At 42.1% G+C, this 18,612-nt stretch overlaps 1 protein-coding gene across 1 annotated transcript in view; it reads right to left on the reverse strand.

Moving 5' to 3' along the window:
- The window catches only part of GALM (galactose mutarotase (aldose 1-epimerase)), a 110,902-nt gene that overhangs the window by 43,521 nt on the left and 48,769 nt on the right, over nt 1-18,612 (reverse strand). The window contains exon 6 of the mRNA XM_006882341.1: nt 11,169-11,250. Within this exon, the coding sequence (XP_006882403.1) occupies nt 11,169-11,250 (82 nt within the window). The remainder of the gene's footprint in view (nt 1-11,168; nt 11,251-18,612) is intronic.

The following is an 18,612-nucleotide window of genomic DNA, read 5'->3' on the forward strand; positions in this document are numbered from 1 at the left end:
GGAGGAAGACTCATCAATAGCCTGCGTTATGCAGATGACATAACCCTGTATGCTAAAACTGAGGAGGACTGAAGCATTTGCTGCAGAAGATCAAGAACCTCAGTATTCAATACAGACTGAAGCTCAACATGAAAAAAAAAGATTCTCACCACTGGGCCATTTTAGCAGCACCATGATAGATGGAGAACAGACTGAAACTGTTAACAATTTGAGCTTCCTCAGCTCCACAATCAACACTCTTGGCATCCAGCAGTCAGGAAATCAAAAGATGAATTGCATTAGGAAAACATATTGTCAGGGACTTCTCCAGAGTGCTGAAGAGCAACGATGTCAGTCTGGAGACTAAGGTGTGCCTGAACAGCCCATTGTCTTCGCAATTACTTGCTATGCATCAGAGAGTTGGACAATGACTAAGGACGACAGAAGAAGAATTGATGCCTTTGAGATGTGGTGCTGGAGAAGAGCGCTGAGCATATTATGAACTGCCAAGAGAACAGGTCTGTCTTGGAGAAGGAGAAACCAAATTGCTCTCTGGAGGCAAGGGTTTTGAAATTCCATCTCACATACTTTGGGCATGTGGCCAGTAGAGACCAGTCTTTGGAGAAGGACATCATATTTGAAAGGGTGGAAGGACATCGCAGGAGATGACCTTTGATGAGATGGATTTACTCAGTGATTGAGGTAATTGGGAAAGTTGTGTTGGAAACAGTGAGATTGGCTCAGAATAGGGCAGGGTTCAGAGCTATGGTGTACAGGGTCACTATGAGTCACAGGCGCCTCGATGGCACATACTACAGCACAGATGACCAAAACACACACACACACACACACACACACACACACACACACACACACTACTTTCAACAAAACTTGATGGTAACTAGATTTAATTGTCAGCTTTGGGCTTGGTCCTTTTTTGCATTTTCTTCATTGTTCGGCCAGTCACTTAGTTTCATTTAAAATTGCAGGAAAACTGCTTAAGATATTCTTTCTTCCTTTTTTAAAAAATCAAACCTGAATAAGCTTGGTTGCTCCCCCTCCCCCCTTTTTCACAGAAAAGTAGAAAGAAATTGAAGGGAGGGGAGAAGTTGGGCGGAAAACAGTGAGAGAAGTTGTGAAGCTCCCTGTACAAAGGGAGTGGGGAGAGAACTGACAACTAACAAAGCTTGTCAAAGCTTTTGGTAGATTCTTTTATTCCTTGTTTTCCACCCACTTTTTTGACTACATGATGCTTCTGGTTAACTACACAATCAGGCAATTATTTACTTTTCTTTGTTTCTTCCCCCATGACTTCCCACCCCTAGGCCCTAACACTGCCTGATATGGCCATGCAGTAGGGTCTGTAGCAGGACGGGCCCAGTGAGAGCCCGCGTTCTAACAACAGACTGACCCCAGCTCTCTACCACTTGTTACCTGGGTGTTCTTTCACAAGTTACTTAAACTCTCTGTGCGAATATTTCATACCTACTAAATAAGAGAAATGAACAGAAGATACCTCATAGGCTTATTGCGTATAGATTATATATAAAGTGCTTTCTGAAATTAGAGCTGCTATTGTCATAAAGCTTCACTTCATCTCACAGGTTGCCAGCATCTTCCTTTGCTCAGTTCGACAAAACCACCATCTCTAGACACTGCTAGAAGCCTTAACAGAACGTGGCTGTTCTAACAGACGTGGCAGCACATATCAGAGAGTGGCCACTTCTCTCCTGTGGGTCAGCTCTGGCTGAACACCGCAGGCCTCAGCTGAGGTGCTGTTAACCCTTGAGTTTGGGGTGTACGGAACCACTTTCAGGTCAGTCTAGGGTCAACCAGCACCAAACTAGCAACTGTAGCCATGCCAAAGCCTAGTGTGGATCTAACATAGTCCCAGACAACCTTTGTAGTCCATCCATCCATCCATCCATCCATCCACCCATCCATTTTCTACCTCCAAAGCCTGTCTTCTGTGCTTTAGAAGTGTAGCCCTTCTCTGGGGCTGGCTTGCTGTTTCCTGTACCGCCCACACATTCCTCCTCCTCACTAACTAGGGAATGTGCGTATTAGGGTTTTATCTAACTCTTATCTACTTGTCTGCCTATCCTTTTAACTGTACACACCCATAAAGAAAGCGTTCTAGTTTATAAAAGCGGTTAGCTGCTAACTGGAAGGTCTGGAGTTCAAGCTCACCAGATGCTCGATGGGAGACAAATGTGGCGATCTCTGCCCTGGAAGTCACATGAGGCGGCTCTACTCTGTCTTACAGAGCTGTTAGGAGTCGGAATTATTGACTTGACTGCGACGGGTTTCACCTCCCTGGCAGATGTGTCACCTCAGTACTGAGTGTCCCAGCTACCTCAGCGAACATCTAATCGGGCCTTTTGCAGGAAATTAGTATGATTTTGCCTGACTCCTGCACTGGATTTCCAATTGCTGGGCAGCTAAGCAGCACAAGAGAGGTACTCTGTAGAGGTCATTTGGACTAAACTCAGAATTAAGCCACTTGCTCATGGGCTTTCGGTCAGTGTTCAGGAGTTAGATGGTATTTGACAGAGCTTCGTCAGAGTGGGTCAGACCACTGGTCCCTGGGTGCACAGTAACAATGGAGTGGGAAAGGAATCAAACAATTAGCCTGTTTCAAGTGTGTTTCTGAGAAAAACTGGGGGGGGAAAACCCCTCAAAACGGAATAAACTGTTTTAAGCACTCTAGGCAAACTCTAGGCATTAGTGGAAGTTGTTGTTGTTGTTGTTGTTGTGTGCCATTGAGTCGTTTGCGACATAGCGACCCTATATTCAACAGCCCTAAACCCTGCTCTATCCTGTGCCAATCGCATTACCTCTGACACTCCCATGCCGATTACCCCAGTCACTGAATCAATTCACCTCATAGAGGGTCTTCCCCTCCTGTGCTGAAGTACAGGAGGCAATTAAGACTTTTTCATGAAGTCAAAAGCTTTTTGGCTTCATTTACTTACATGACAGAGTTCTAGTGGATTTGAGGGCAGTGGAAACAGCAGTAAAATGTTACACTAAGAAAGCGCCTGGGGCATCACAGAGCGGGAGAGCTAGGAGGTGCTTCACTGAGCAATTATTGGGTCTCAACCAGGAGGACAGGGTGAAATTGGCACTGATCACCAGAAACTACAATATATTTGGATACTCATTATTTTATTTCTTTAAAGAGCTAAATAAATTCAATTCAAAGAATTGTTCTTTATTCTGAGATTAAATTATTACCATCCAGTCAGTACCTTTATCTGAGTCACAACCGTGCAAATCCTTGAACTGCCCTGCACTGATAAGGAGACTTCACCATGAGGCCTGCACCCAATAGATATGCATTCTCTGGAGATTCTCTTGTTTGCTCTGGATTCTGCAACTGCCTCATCACCATCTGACTTCCGGTTCTCCACACAGGAGCCAGCAGTCTACTGTCTGCCCTGCTTCAGGGCTTCTGTAGCCTTGTGAGCCTGTTGTCTGTCCTACAATTTTGATTTTGTCAACCCGTTGCAAGCATATAAGTCAGAACTGACATTCATACTGACAACTGATCCATGGATTTGGGACTTGTCAGCTTCCGTAACCTCGTGAGCCTTTCCTCGTGAGCTTTGTGAGAAACTACAGTGAATTACGAACCCCAAGACAGAAGGATTGGACTTAGCGAGAAGAGTTGTTATGAGCAATGATGGAGTAGTACAAAACTTTGGAAAAGTTGGGTATTTGGGACATCTTTAATTCCTACCTCTCAGGAAGCAGCTTTGTGCTGATCCTTCTAAAAGAAATTATTTATGTAATAGCATAAGAAGATTTTCTAAATATAAATTATAAATAAATATGCACTTATTTCATAAACTCCACTTGTAAGCTACTTACTTCAATATTTTTTTCCCCTTATCAGTCACAAAACAGCCACCACCACTATTTGTTCCATGCTACTTACAACTTCTTCTAATTTGATAATTGTGAATACAGAACAAGATGGATCTGCTTACTTGTGCCCATCCTCACAGCTATGTAAATATCAGAAGATGGTTCACATCACCAGACATGAGAACCTACCCCCGGCCCTGGGGCCAGGAAAACGTGCAAAACCATCATGCCAAAACATTGAGCCCATGTATCTCCATTTTCTCAGTCAGTTCAATTAGTCTCATAGTCACTGCATTTGGGAGAATTTCCAATCCTGGATGTTATCTGGAATTACTGTTTGGTGTGCAGGCACATATTCTTATCTTCCCCCCCCCTTCCCTGTAAACAATTTAAACTAACAGTATTCTGTTAAAGGGGAAAAAAGAAAACAAATGTAAAACCCATGTAAGGCAGGTGTCCAATAATACCTTTCTTAGTTTTCTGTTTCTAGAAATAATTTAGGCTTACAGAAAGGATACCAGAAGAGTTTTATGTCTGTATATTCTTCATCCTTATGTTAGCATCTTACATAACCATGGTACAATTATCACAACCGAGAAATTAACACTACTGTTAGGTTGTTGCAGGTAGGTGTCCTCAGGTCAGTTCCAGCTCACTGTTACCTTACATGTGCCAGAGCAGGACAGAAGGGCGCACAGACTGAAGAGGACTGGGCCATCCTCACAGTTCCTGCCAGGTTTGAGGCCACTGCTGCAGCTCCTGGGTCGGTTCATCTTAGTGAGAGTCTTTCTCCTCTTTTTCTATGACCTTCTACTTGGATAAGCAAGATATTCTTCTGCAAGGAGTTGATCCTCCTAATTATATATCCAAAGTACACGACGTGAAGCCTTATCGCCTTCATTTATAAGGAACATTCTGGCTCCTTCCTCCAATACAGATTTGTTCCTTTGGAAGCTCGTAGTGTACTCAATATTCATCAACAAAACCGTAATTCCTTTAGTCTTCTCTAGTCACTGTTCAGCTTTTCCATGTATATGAAGCAACTGAAAATTCTTAGGTCATGATGCAAGATCAACTTATCCCTCAAAGTGACATTTTTGTTCTTTAGAGATTTTTTTTAAATCAGATTTGCCTACTGCAATAGGTTATTTAATTTCTTGTCTGGTACTTTCATGGACATTGATTGCTGGTGTTGTTAGGAGCCACTGAGTTGAGTACAACTCGTAGCGACCCCATGGACAAAAGGTATGAACCCTGCTCTATCCTGAGCCATCCTCACACTTCGTGACACACAAGAGCCCACTGTGGCAGTCGTCGTGTCAGTCCACCTGGGTGAGGGTCTTCCTCTCCTTCACTGACCCTTCTACCCTTCCCTGCATCATGTCCTTCTCCAAGGAAAAGCACCACCTAGTAACATGCTCGAAGAATGTCCAAATAATAGAAAATTCTTGACAACTTCAATCTTTTCTCCTTTTACAATGATGCTGGTCTAGTGGCTGTGAGAAATTCTGTTGTTCTGATATTGATGTGTTATAGGCATGTTGCTAGGAGAGGCTATTCCTTGGAAAGGGAAATCATGCTTGGAAAGGTGGTGGGTAGGTGAAAGAGAGGAAGACTCTGTAGCAGGTAGACTGACACATTACTGCTGCGATGGGTTCTAGTGTGTCAGGAGGTATGAGGATGACACAGGATAGGACAGAGTTCAGATGTGTTGTTCACAGGGTCGTTATAGGTCATAGTCAACTCAATGGCACGTAACAACCAAAAACGTATTAAGGTGTGATTCATACTGAAGGCTGTAGTCTTTGACTTTGATTAATGTCCTTTTCCCTTTCAACAAGCAAGGTCATATTATAGATTAATGATTGTTGCTCCAATCCTGATGCCACATTCTTCTTCATCTATCCCAGGTTCTCAGATTATTTAGTCAGCATTCAGAGAGAACAGTGTAGTTGAAGGATATAATCCAGACATACACCTTTCCTGATTTTTAAAGCATGCAGTATTCCTTTGTTCTGTTCAAATAACTGTCTCAGTTCATGTACATTTTCTGTATGAGCACAATTAAGTGTTTCAGATTTCTCATCCTTCTCAATGTTATCCATAATTTGTTATGATCCACAGAGATTATAAAAAAATTGAATGCTTTTACATAATCCATAAAATTATTATAATGTTGAATGTTTTGCATAGTCCATAACCTACAGGTAAACATCTTTCTGGGACTCTGTTTTCAACTAAGATCCATCTGATATCCATGAGCCCTGTTCTTATGTTGTCTTCTAAATCCAGCTTGAACTGTCAGCAGTTACTTGTTGAAATACTGCTGCAACCATTTTAGAATTGACTTTGATAAAATTTCACTTGCATAGATTAGTGATAATAATTGTTTAATATTTTCTGCATTCTGTTAGATATGTTTAGATGGGACACAAATGTACATCTCTGCCAGTGATAATAATTGTTTAATATTTTCTGCATTCTGTTAGATATGTTTAGATGGGACACAAATGTACATCTCTGCCAGTTACCCAGGTAGCTGTCATCCAAATTCCTTGGTTTAGATGAGTGAGCATCTCCAGTTCTGCAACTGTTTGCTGACACATTTCAATTGGTATTCTGTCACTGCTGGAAGTCTTGTTTTCTACCAGTGTCTTCAGTGCAGCTTGAATCTCTTCCTTCATTACTATAGATTTTTGATCGTATACTACTTCCTGGAGAGCTGCACCTCAACCAGTTCTTTTTGGTATAGTGATTCTGCATATTCTTTCCTAACACTGGTTACACATTATTTAAAACTAAGGAGTTTTGGTGAAATGGTGGTTAAAGAGCTGGCTCCTACCTCATTAGCCACTGTGTGGGAGAAGGATGAGGGTGGTTCACTTCTAAAAAGGTTTACATCCTTGGAAACTATCTTGTTCTTCAGGGTCACAATGAATCAGAATTGATTCAATAGCTGTGGTTTTGATTTGGTTTCTTAAAAGCTACAGTATTTATGAGAATTTAAACAGTTTCCTCCACTAATGTCCTCCCCCCTCCCCTTTTCTTGTTGTGTTCCGTCGAATCGAATCTGACCAGCACAGAAGGAAACTGCCCCTCCTTCTCCAGAGGAGCCTCTGGTGAATTCGAACTGCATGCCTTTGAGATTGCAGCGCAGCTTCTTGCCACTGGGCCACCAGAACTCCCTACTAATGTCCTTTTTATAGTTCAGGATCCAATTCAGGATCAACACAGCAGTTTGCTTTCATGTTTCCTTAGTCTCCCTAGGTTGTGACAGTTTCTTATCACTTCATTGCCATTCATGATCTACCTTGATCATTGTGAATAATATAAAACCTGTTGCTAAACTGATTCCAACTCACAGCAACCTTGTAAAACAGAGCAACGACACACCTTCCCAAGGATGCAAACATTTACAGCCTGTCGCAGCATTCTCCTGCACATTACCTGGTGGGCTCACATGCCAGACCATTTGGTTTGCAGCTGAGCATTTAACCAATCTTCCACTAGCGTCCTTTTTTGAAGAAAAATGGTCAGGTTTTTTTTGTTTGTTTTGGTTGTTTTTTTTGAAAGTGTCACAGTTGACTTTCTCCGGTGTTTACTCATGGTTGGACAAGGGTTATGCATTTTGACCAGGATAGAAGTCCTTTCTCTATGTATCATATTGGGGCATGTAATAGCAATACATATTTTTAAAATTTTTTTATTATTTTGTGTGTGCGTGTACCATCAAATCAGATTTGACTGGTACAGGAGGAGATTGCCCCTCCTTCTCCAGCAGAGCATCTGTTGAACTCAAAGTGTGTACCTTTGGGATTGCAGTGCAGCTTCTTGCCACTAGGCCACCAGAGCTCCCTTGATACATAATTTTTTAAGTAGTTCGTCAACAATCCACATTATGCAGATGACACACCTTGCCCTGAAACTGAGGAGGACCTGAAGCACTTGCTATAGAAAGTCAGGTCTTCAATATAGATTGAAACTCAACATAAAAAAGACAAAGATTCTCACCAATGGGCCAATTGCCAGCACCATGATGGGTCGAGAGGAGATTGAGGTTGTTAACAATTATAGTTTGCTTGGCTCCATAATCAACACTCTTGGCACCGGTAGTCAGGAAATCAAAAGATGAATTGCAGTAGGAAAATCTACTGTCAGGGACCTCTCCAGAGTACTGAGAATCAACAATGTCAGTCTAGAGACTAAGGTGTGCCTGATCCAGGCCATGGTCTTTGGAATTATTTGCTATGCATCAGAAAGCTGGACAATGAGTAAGGATGACAGAAGAATTGATACCTTCGAACTGTGGTGCTGAAGAAGAGTCTTGAACATACCATGGACTGCCAAGAAAACAAATAGGTCTGTCTTGGAGAGGGTGAAACCAAGTTTCTCCCTGGAGGCTAGGATTTTGAAACTCCCTCTCAGCTACTTTGGGCACATGGCCAGGAGGGACCAGTCCTTGGAGAAGGACATCATGTTTGGAAAGGAGGAGGGACAGCGCAAGAGAGGAAGATCCCAGATGAGATGGACTGAAATAGTAACTAACTGAGGCAATGGGGGTAGGTGTGTTGGAGTCAGTGAGACTGGCTCAGGACAGGGCAGGTTCAGAGCTGCTGTACATAAGGTTGCTGTGGGTCACAGGTGACGCAATTGTACCTAACAACAGCAGTTCAAATGAGTTAGTTGGCTTAATTCTAGGCGGTATAGAATTCTGGGCATAACAAAAACTGAAGAGTAGATTCTGACAGGACTGTGTTACTTTGACTGACATGGATGAATTAGAAGAACTGAAGAAATGAACCACAGTGCCCTGCTTGTGCTGTCAGTTACTCTCAGAGGTGGTTCCTTTTTCTTTTGTTTTTTTAAACAAAAGCTTGTTCTCAGTACAACAGACTCCAAGACACCAAACACTGCATGCTAACTACAAGTGGCAACAGATACTATAAAAAAAATTCAGATGTTTAAATAGGAACAGAAGCAGATTCATCATCGCCTAAGTCACAGGTTTCTTAAGTCTACCACCTGTGGCGAGAGGGCCTTCGCTTTTGGCTCGAGTTTCTTCTGCTCTTCATTTGGTTTCTACTTGAGAGCCTTATCTTCCTGGACCATTTCCTTGGTCAGCTTCTGGGGTTGGTGCAGGGACTTCTTGCAGACTCGTGGCCAGCCATGGCGCCGGACATTCCTTCCTCAGACATGCCACCGAAAACCAAGCTCCCAAGCCCCCTGTGCCTCTACCATTGCACTCAACACAGCTAATTCCTGGTTAGGTAAATCTCGATTACTTGATTGAGGTCCCACCTTTATCTCTCTCCCTTTTTAATAATTTGATTCTTTAACTATGGCAACGGAAGAGTTATTGTGCACCTTATATCCAACCACAACTAAGTACAGAATTAGTCTCCAATATCAAAGGTCCAGGGCTAGTTTCAAAGAAGGAAGGAGGCCTCTCAGAGGTGTTCATGGAGATCAAATGGCGATGGAAGCTCTAGATCCCTTGAGACGGAAGTTCTAGACAGGCGCATGCAGTTAGATTGGCACCACGTCCCCCACCTGTGGCAGTCTCTCCTTCCGCTGCTGTGGCTTCTGCAGGCCCTCACGTTCATGTCTACTTGGACCTCAGCCTTGTCCTTCTTTTATACTTCAGCCTGCACATTCACTTTGTCCTCCACGAGGTCCTCGTGGGTCAGAGGCCTCAAACAAGATGGCACAAAAGTCAAGAGACAGGCTGCCTTTATCTTCTGATAAAGGAGGAGGACTTTTTCTTCCTACTCTTGTTCTCTTTGATTATGTCCTCTACCCTCAAATAACCTCTATTTTTAACAAAATCCCCATAAAAAACCATGAACCTACTGCTTTGGGGTAACTGGCTAGTACAAAAGGGGACCCACTAATTTTTTTTTTTTAAATTTAGGTTGTTTATTTTTCATTTCAATGAACATCTACAGAGATTTTGGAATTCCATTCATTCATTATTGCACCCAAGCCCCACCCCCTACCCCCAAATATAATCCACTCTGCAACCCTCATTGCATACTCCTACGATAAAAATAATGCCCTAAAATATAATACTTTGGACCCACTAATTTGCTGAGAAGTGTATGGTTTAAGTTCACTGCCAGGTACATTGGAAGAAAGGCTTGATAAGTCACTGAAACTATATAAAGTACAGTTCTCCGACACACACAGGGTTGTCACGAGCTAGGAGAAACCTACGCCAACAGGCTGGGGTTATTCTTTCAAATTAATTTTTATAAGCAGACACAAATGATAAGAATAACTCTACCAATCACCGTACTGGTTTCCACTAATCAACAGGTGGGAAGCGGGAGGCAGCTGGGAGTTAATACCTATAATTTAGTGTAAAACTACACCTCTCAATCCTAAAGAGAAAAATGTGAACAAGAGCTTTGGTTGTTTTTCTTTTTTTTTTTAAAAAAAGACAAGGTTTACATATCATGAAATTCAAACCTTTTAAAGGGTATGATTCAGCAGATATTTAAAAAATTTATTTTAAAAACCATGAAAGAATTTTTCTTTTACTTTTCAAAGAGAAAAGTGTACTGCAGCGTACAGGGAGAAAAGTGCAACAATGAATGAATGGAAATCCAAAGTCTCTGTCAATTTTCATTGAAATTAATAATAAAAAATTTAAAAAATATATTTTAGTATATCTTGAGTATATTCTAGAATATTTTTATTAACTTCGAAGAAATCCTCTCTCTGTTAGTCTCCCCTGCTCAGCCCTTTCCCTGGTCCTTGGCAACCTCTAACTTACTTTCTGTCATGATAGATGTGCCATGGTTCTTTCAATCCCAAATTAGTCCCAACCAAAACGATCTTAGACAAGTGAACCTGGGAGACGGATGCACATGTGTGTACACACACACTTTCCTCACTGCGTCTCAGAGGTGACTCATCTATAGCGTCCCTCTTCAGGACACACTCAGCCCACTTTCCTTTCTTCTGTGTCTAACCACGAGGTGTTTCACTAGTGTCCTGCACCTGTCAGATAATGTTGAAGCAAAGCAATCTTTGCTAAGGTGCAAAGAAGTAAAAGATTGACTTGTCAGCAGAGACTGTTTGAAGTCTAAAGCCTCAGCAAACATGACCATAAGATTCAGTCTGCTGGGCACTTTCTGTTTGGGCCTTTTGCCCTGGCTTAATCATTAACAGCATCACATAATCAAAACAAAATCACTAATAATGGCTATTAAAGGTGTTTTGATAGATGAGGAAAATAATTTTATGTAAATGAAGTCTTCAGTATTTCCAATACCATACCCCAGTTCCACACACGTATATAGTTCAAATTTACCAACCTGTAGGGATCAGTGTTTCATCCACAGGTAGAAAAGCATCAGCTTCTATAGTGACTTCATGATCATATACATTTGGAGAACCCTAGGAGATAGAAAGTAGAGAAAGAAGACTTAATGCTTGACTTCATTTTATAACATTTGCGTTAGAATTTGCCAAGATATTTTTAGACACTGACAAAAACTTAAGAAACTCCTATAATGTGGTGAGATAAGAACTTTTACACATTGTTGGTGGAATTATAAAAAGGTACAACTACTCTGGAAGTCAGTTTGGTGCTTCCTCAGAAAAATGAAAATAGAAATTCCATATGACCCAGCTACTCCACTGCTTTGAATATATCCCAAGAAAATGAGAACTGAAGCACAAATAGAGGCTTGTACACCAGTATTCATAGCAGCGTTATTCACCATCGCAAGAACATGGAAACCGCTCAAATGAGAAATTATGGTACAGTCACATGATGGAATACTGTGCAGCATACAGGAGCAATGATTTTGTAAATTACCTAACTTGGGAGGGACTGGAGAGCATTATACTAAGTGAACTAATTCAGTCGCATAGGACAAATACGAAAGAAGGCCATTATCGTAGAAATGTATGAGGATCTGAGGAGGGTAAGGGGGAGCAGAGGGGTGAGGATGGGGGGTGTTGGTTAATCATAGGGTTGCACAACTTAATGCGTGGAGAGAGGGGTGGGTAAAGGAAATGGGAAAGATCTGCTGTGAAAAACAATGTATAAAAACTTTGTGAGTAAGCCAGTATAAAATAAAAATTTTTAATTTTAAAAAATAAAGTTGAAAAAAAAGACACTCCTTTAGACCTACTGTTGTTATGTGTCATCAAGTTGACTATGAATCACAGTGACCGTATGAGCATTGGCTCTGACCCCTGCCCTATAAGCCATCTTCACCAGCTCTGACACTATGCTAACAATTAAATATGTCCGCTCAGGTACAGGGAGGTTGGTGGTGCATGCCATCAAGCGGCATCGAACTCACAGAAACCCTACTACAGTAGAATTGCTCGGTAAGGTTTCTGAGGTTGCAATCTTTATGTGAACAAACAGTCTCATCTTCTCCTGTGCAGGAGGGCCTTAAAATAGCAACTGATGAATATTGAGGACATTTTCAAGTGTGATCCCAGAATGCACTTTTTTTTCTAAATGAAATTACGAAGGTGAAAAGGCAGAGGGAGGGATGACAGTGGTTTAAAAGCCTTTGGGACTTTGAGGCATATTTTCTACACCTCATGTATCAGGAATCCCAAGGAGCAAGAGTCGGGGACCAGCGTGTTGGTCACAAGCCCTGGACAGCCAAGGTGCTGCCTCCGGGCTTTCTACAGGAAATATATCTGCCCTTCCTCTGGTCAAGGTCCCACCCACTGTCTGCCACACGAGTCTCTCTGTCAGCACACCAGTTTGAACAGAGTCTCTGCCATTGGGAAACTGACCACTTGCTACGCAAATATGCAGCCTGCCCTCCTGAGAGAGCCAAGGTTTGTACAAAAAGCACCTGCCAGCAGTCAGAAGGCCTGAGGTCTAGTTCTCAGTGACTGGCCCACAAAGCCACTTCTCTTCCACAAATATCTTACCTTTAATATACTAACTGGGATAATAGTGCCTTCAAATTTCTTGTGAGAAACATCTCAGTAATGATGTGTTGTGATGTTTGCAAGTGAGAAAATACCTCATACCTGTACAGTTCTTATTCAGAAGATTCTGAAGCTTCATCTGACATACTTTGGGCATGTAGCAAGGAGGGACCAGTCCTCAGAGAGGGACATTATGCTTGGGAGGGTGGAGGGACAGCACAGTAGAGGAAGACCCTTGATGAGATAAATTGACGCTTTGACTGGAGTTATGAGGGTAGGTGTGTTGGGAGACAGTAACGTTGGCTCAGGATAGAACACGGTTCAGAGCTGTTATACATAGGGTCGCTACTCTACGGCACATAAAAACAACAGCAATTTTGTATTAATAGTGTTGTTGTTGTTGTTGTTATATACCGTCAAGTTGGAACTGACTGGTAGCTGACCCTCTAGCAGGTTTTTGGAGGGCATACACATGGAAGGAATGCCCATCTTTCTCCGTGGAGCAACTGGTGGATTTGAACTGCAGGCCTCTGGGTTGCCAATGCAGCTTCTTACCACTAGGCCACCAGGGCTTCCTTTATTCATAGTAGTGTGTTAAAGCTTTATGACAGAAGATATGGAAAAGGAAGGAGGGGAGGAACTTAGTGAATGCTCAAGAATAAGTACTCTCCTGGGTGTAATTTTGCCTGCCTCCCTCATCCCTCAGCAAACATTTAAGGAACGTCTGGAGACAATTTTGGTTGTCGTGACTGTGGGAAGGTGGGAGAGTGTTCCTGAAATCTAGCTTGTAAGATACCACAGATGCTGTTCAACCTTCTACAGTGCACTAGACAGTCTAAGGACAAAGAATTATCCCATCTAAAACAGCAGTGGGAACAAGGTTAAGAAACTCTGTGCTGAAGTAAACCAAAACCTCAGCTAGGGTCTCCTGAAGTCACCTGAGAGAGGAAAAGGCCTCCTGGATCACTGGTACACATTCTATGGTCAGAAAGACTCATGCCCACACTATCAAATGAGTGTTCTGGAGGAGAAAGGCTGGTTTTAGAGCCAAGAGAAAGAAACTCCACAGAATTTGGTTTAGTCACACTAAGCTCTCTTTCTGAAGACCACCACAACAGGAATCGTGAGCCTCTCTCAGTTCTCCCAGCAGGTACAGGCAAGGTAGGGTTAGGCATGGTGGGGCCGAGGCCAGGGCCCAGGCCTCTCTTCCACTCTCACTGCTTAACAGACAGGTAGATCCAAAATGGAGGGGGCACAGACATCAAAGAAGTCACTGGGAATGTGAGGAGTAGAGACAAGGGAAGAATTTGGGACTGAAGCCTGATGAAACACTTCATCTTGGAAAACCTGAGTTCAATTCCTAGACAAAGACCCTCACGTGCACCAACCCTGTCAGCGGAGGCTTGTGTATTGCTATGATGCTGGACAGGTACTTTCACACTATGATGGAGTAGGAAGAAAGGCGTGGCGGTCTGCGGCCCACAGCTGATCATAGGGATGGGTGCAGGACCCGGCAGTATCTCTGGAGTTGCCATGAGACACAGCCAGTTTGCCAGCAGCTGACAACAGTTGCTAACTGCTCTGCTTAAAGTGGAGGCTTTTGTTCAGAACAGATAAGAGTGTGACAGGCTGAGCACAAGGCCTTGGAGGAACTAGGTCTGAGCCACAGTCCACGTGGAGAGCTAAGAATCCCCAACAAGGAAAGTCTGGCCTGAGGGAAATGACCACACCTTTCTGGTAGACGTCCAAGACTTTGAGGAACACAAATGCCTTTTCTTAGGCATATCCTCCTCCCATGGCAGCGACCTCATGCTTCAGCATTTCCTTAGAAACCCAGGGCCTCTCTCACTGTCATCCAGTGAGCAGGCCTGGACCTGGAGGGAGTGAGGTCTTTCTCTGGCCTCCTGGCCGGGCGCTTAGCCAGGTCTTCGCTATTTCCTCAGCTGCAGCTTCTCTTTTTGAAAAATAAGTAAGAAAATATTTCCTTACACAAAAAATGCTTCATATATATTTTATAAAGAATGAAATTCATATTTTGAGAGTATAACTGACAAACATATGTATCCTCATTAAGATATACATTTTCTTTCCCCTACAGTTCTCCACAGCCTTCCTTCCAGTTAACACCCAGCCCCCACCAAAAATAATCTGATTTCTGTCCGTTATACACTAGCTTTGTTTGTTCTACGACTTCAGGTAAATAGAATGATATGGTGGACATCCCTTTGTACCTTGTTTGACACCAAAGAATGCTTTTGAGGTCCATCCACCGTATTATGTGCATCAGGAATCTTGGTGGTATAGTAGTTAAATGTGATGAGTGGAAATTAACTTAATGACAACGGGTTGAGATTGTGCATAAATAATGGGCTCCTTTCTGTTGTTGAAAGCTATTTCCTTCTATGACTATACCACAATTCATTCACCCATTCTCCTGCTGACAGACGTTTGGGTTGCTTGCAGTTTTTACTATGTTGAATAAGGCTGCTTTTTGTTGTCAGTTACCATGAAGTAGGTCCTGATCCAGCGACCCTGTGTCTGTATATCAGAATGAAATATTGCCTGGTCCTGGAAATACTTTTTCCTGCTTATGTTTTCACAATAAGGCAAGAAGCTGATGATTTAGCATGAAAATCACACATCAAGTAAGCCAGTGTGCCTGCGATGGAAGAAGCCTGGGAGGAAATAGGGAACATTTATGGAGCACCCCCTATCTTAATGGCCGTCAGGTCACTAAGCAGCACTGACTTTATTAAAGTGAAGCATGCTTCATGTTATGACTCTATCTGCCTTCCTGGAAGAATGCTTCATCTGTTCTGGTGGAATATATTACTATTGGATTCATTTCCTTTCAAAGTCGGTGAAAACTTGGCATGAAATGTTGATTCACAAATAGATTTTCAAATCCATCTCTGAGTTCAGTGTTTGTTTTAGCTAACTCTGCTCGGTTGTGACTAGTTTTGTAACATTAACCATTTATAGAATATTACGGCTTGCATGGAGTTTCAGAGACCTTTCTGTGCATTGCCACTGTTGTATTGCTGATACCACTGTCTTAATCTTATCAGCTCTAGCCGAGTATAACATCCAAAGCCAGAGCAACCCTAATCCTATCACATTCCCTTACTCTTGGAAGAATCCTGATGTTTATTCATTTTAATTTAATCTGTTATTGTTGGGTGCCATTAGACCTCACCCAATGCATAGCTGACCCACTAGCTCGGAATCAGAGTTCACACAACAGCACCTAACTGCAACAAAGCTAACTATGAAGGTTTATTCTGCTTGTTGCAGAAGATCAATGTGAATTATATCTCAATGTGAATTATATCTTAACATCAAGAAAACAAAAATCCCCACCACTGCATTAATAGGCAATGTCAAGATAGATGGAGAAAAGACTGAAGTTGTCAATAATTTCATCTGATTTGGATTCACAATCAACATCAAAAGAGATGTTGCACCGAAAAAAAAATCTGCCAAGGGTCTCTCCAAGGTGCTAATGAGCAACGAGGTCAGAGTAAAGGCTCGTGTTCATTTGATCCAAGCCGTGGCCTTTTCAATTACTTGTTACACAGCTAAAAGTTGGACAATGGGTAAAAATGACAGAAGAAACGATGCCTTTGAATAGTGGTGTTGGAGATGAATACTGAATATCTCAAAGACTACCAAAAGAACAAACAAATATGTCTCAGAGGAAGCATAACCAGGGTGTTCCAAGGAAGCAAGGATGGTGAAACTTTTCTCATATACTTTGGGCATATTTCCAGGAGGGCCCAGTCCTAGAGAGACATCATGCTGGGAAAAGTGGAGGGTCAGAGAAAGAGAGGACGATCCTCAACAAGATGGACTGACAACAGTGTCTGTAACAATGAGCTCAAGATATGATGAGGATGGTACAGGATAGAGCAAGGTTCAAACGCACTGATTATAAGGTCACTGAGTTGTACTTGACTTGATAGCACCTAAGAACATGGAAACATTCCTTTTCTGTAACTGGGTTAGGTAGGGCTTGAATCATCACACTTGTAGCCAATGAAATGTTAGGTAAAGTCTGCTGAGAAGCTACTGGAAAAGATTTTTCTTGTTCTTTAAAAAGGAAGTATTAAATAAATGAAAAAAAGGGAATAGTTCTCACTCTTTTGTGTGTCTCTAGATGTAGCTGAATAAAGTAAGTTACTCCTGGCGAGGCAGCAGCCACCTTGTGACCATGAGAGAACAAAGGCGAAAGCCAAAACTTAGAGGAAGGAGAATGAAGAGACGGGAGTACACGAGTTCTTGATGACATACTAGCCCAGTTACACCTGATCCACAGCTTTCTAGTCCAATTCATACAAGCCTATAGTTTTTTTTAAGATAATGGATCAATTAAAAAAAACCCCAAAACCATGTTCTTCTAGTTTTGTGTTATGTATAGGAAAGAATAGCAAAGAAATTAAAAAAAAAAAAATCAACTCAAAATCCCAAACTGCAAGGTTACTGCAACCTATTTCATTCTTTGAAAAAGAGTTCTTCCCTTTCCTACACTATCAATACTGCCAACACCTACTTATATGTGATGAATTGTCAATCTTTCGGTATAAAGTAGAACAAAAATTTCTTAACAGTCCAAAACCACTGTCATTGAGTAGGTTCTCACTCATGGCAACTATCAGGTTTCTAAGACTGTAAATCTTTATGTGAAGAGATCACCCACTTTTCTCCCATGGAGCAGTTGGTGGATTTGAACCACTGACCTTTCAGTTAGTAACTCAAGCCCTGGGGTTATAGAGCATAACCTATCAGGCTGCTAATCAAAAGGTTGCCAGTTCTAATCTATGATCCAATCTTTGGGAAGAAATATGGACAGTCTCCTACTGTGAAAAATCCACATCTTTGGAGATTGGATGTAGAATCACTATGAATTTGGCATAAGATTCCAGAATTGAGTGGTATGTGAATTTAAAAGGTATACATTTAGCAGCACATTAAGTCATACTCTACAATACCAGGGCTCCTTAGAACAAAATAGCTCAAAACTTGGTATTTAAAATTGTCATATTGCACATTTTCATTTTTGGGAACGTGTTTGAGATAGACGATGATGCTTCTCTGGTTGGGACAAGAGATCGTCTAGGCCTGGTCACTGTCCACTTCCATCTGGACGCTCGACCTGGGAGCTCTGCTGGCTTAGTAGATAAGATTAATGCACCTGTTGCTCTGAGTAAGAAAGATGGACAATTTCCTGTGCGATTTATAGGTTCTGAGAACATTCTGACTCATTGACAATGAGTTTGTTTCTCTTTTATTTTCTTTAACTGTAGACAGGCCATGGTCTTTCTGATCATTTCCTATGCATTTGAGAACTGAACAATGCATAAGGACGACAGAAGAAGAACTGATGCCTTTGAGCTGTGGTGTTGGAGAAGAGCACTGGACGTGCAGCCAGAGTGATTTTTGGAGGCAAAGATAATGAGGTTTTGCCTCACATACTTTGGGCATGTTGCTAGGAAGGGCTAGTCCTTGGAGAAGGACATGATGCTAGGAAAAGCAGAGGACTGGAGAAGGAGAGAAAGAGCCTCAACCAGGTGCACTGACACATTAGAGCTTCAGTGGGCTCTAATGTGTTGGGAAGTGACAATAGTGCAGGATAGGGCAGAGTTCAGATCTGTTGTTCACAAAATTACTAAGGGTACTTGATTTGATGGCACAAAGTACTGAAGAGCAATGGTGTCTCTCTGGAGACTAAGGTGCGTCTGACATAGGCCATGGTCTTCGCAATCACTTGTTATGCATCAGAGAGTTGGACAATGACCAGGGAGGATAGAAGGAGAATTGATGCCTTTGAGCTGTGGTTCTGGAGAAGAGTATTGA

This window comes from Elephantulus edwardii, unplaced genomic scaffold (assembly GCF_000299155.1).
Source record: "Elephantulus edwardii isolate Elephantulus edwardi_28Jun2011 unplaced genomic scaffold, EleEdw1.0 scaffold00019, whole genome shotgun sequence".
In the NCBI taxonomy this organism is placed as follows: Eukaryota; Metazoa; Chordata; class Mammalia; order Macroscelidea; family Macroscelididae; genus Elephantulus; species Elephantulus edwardii.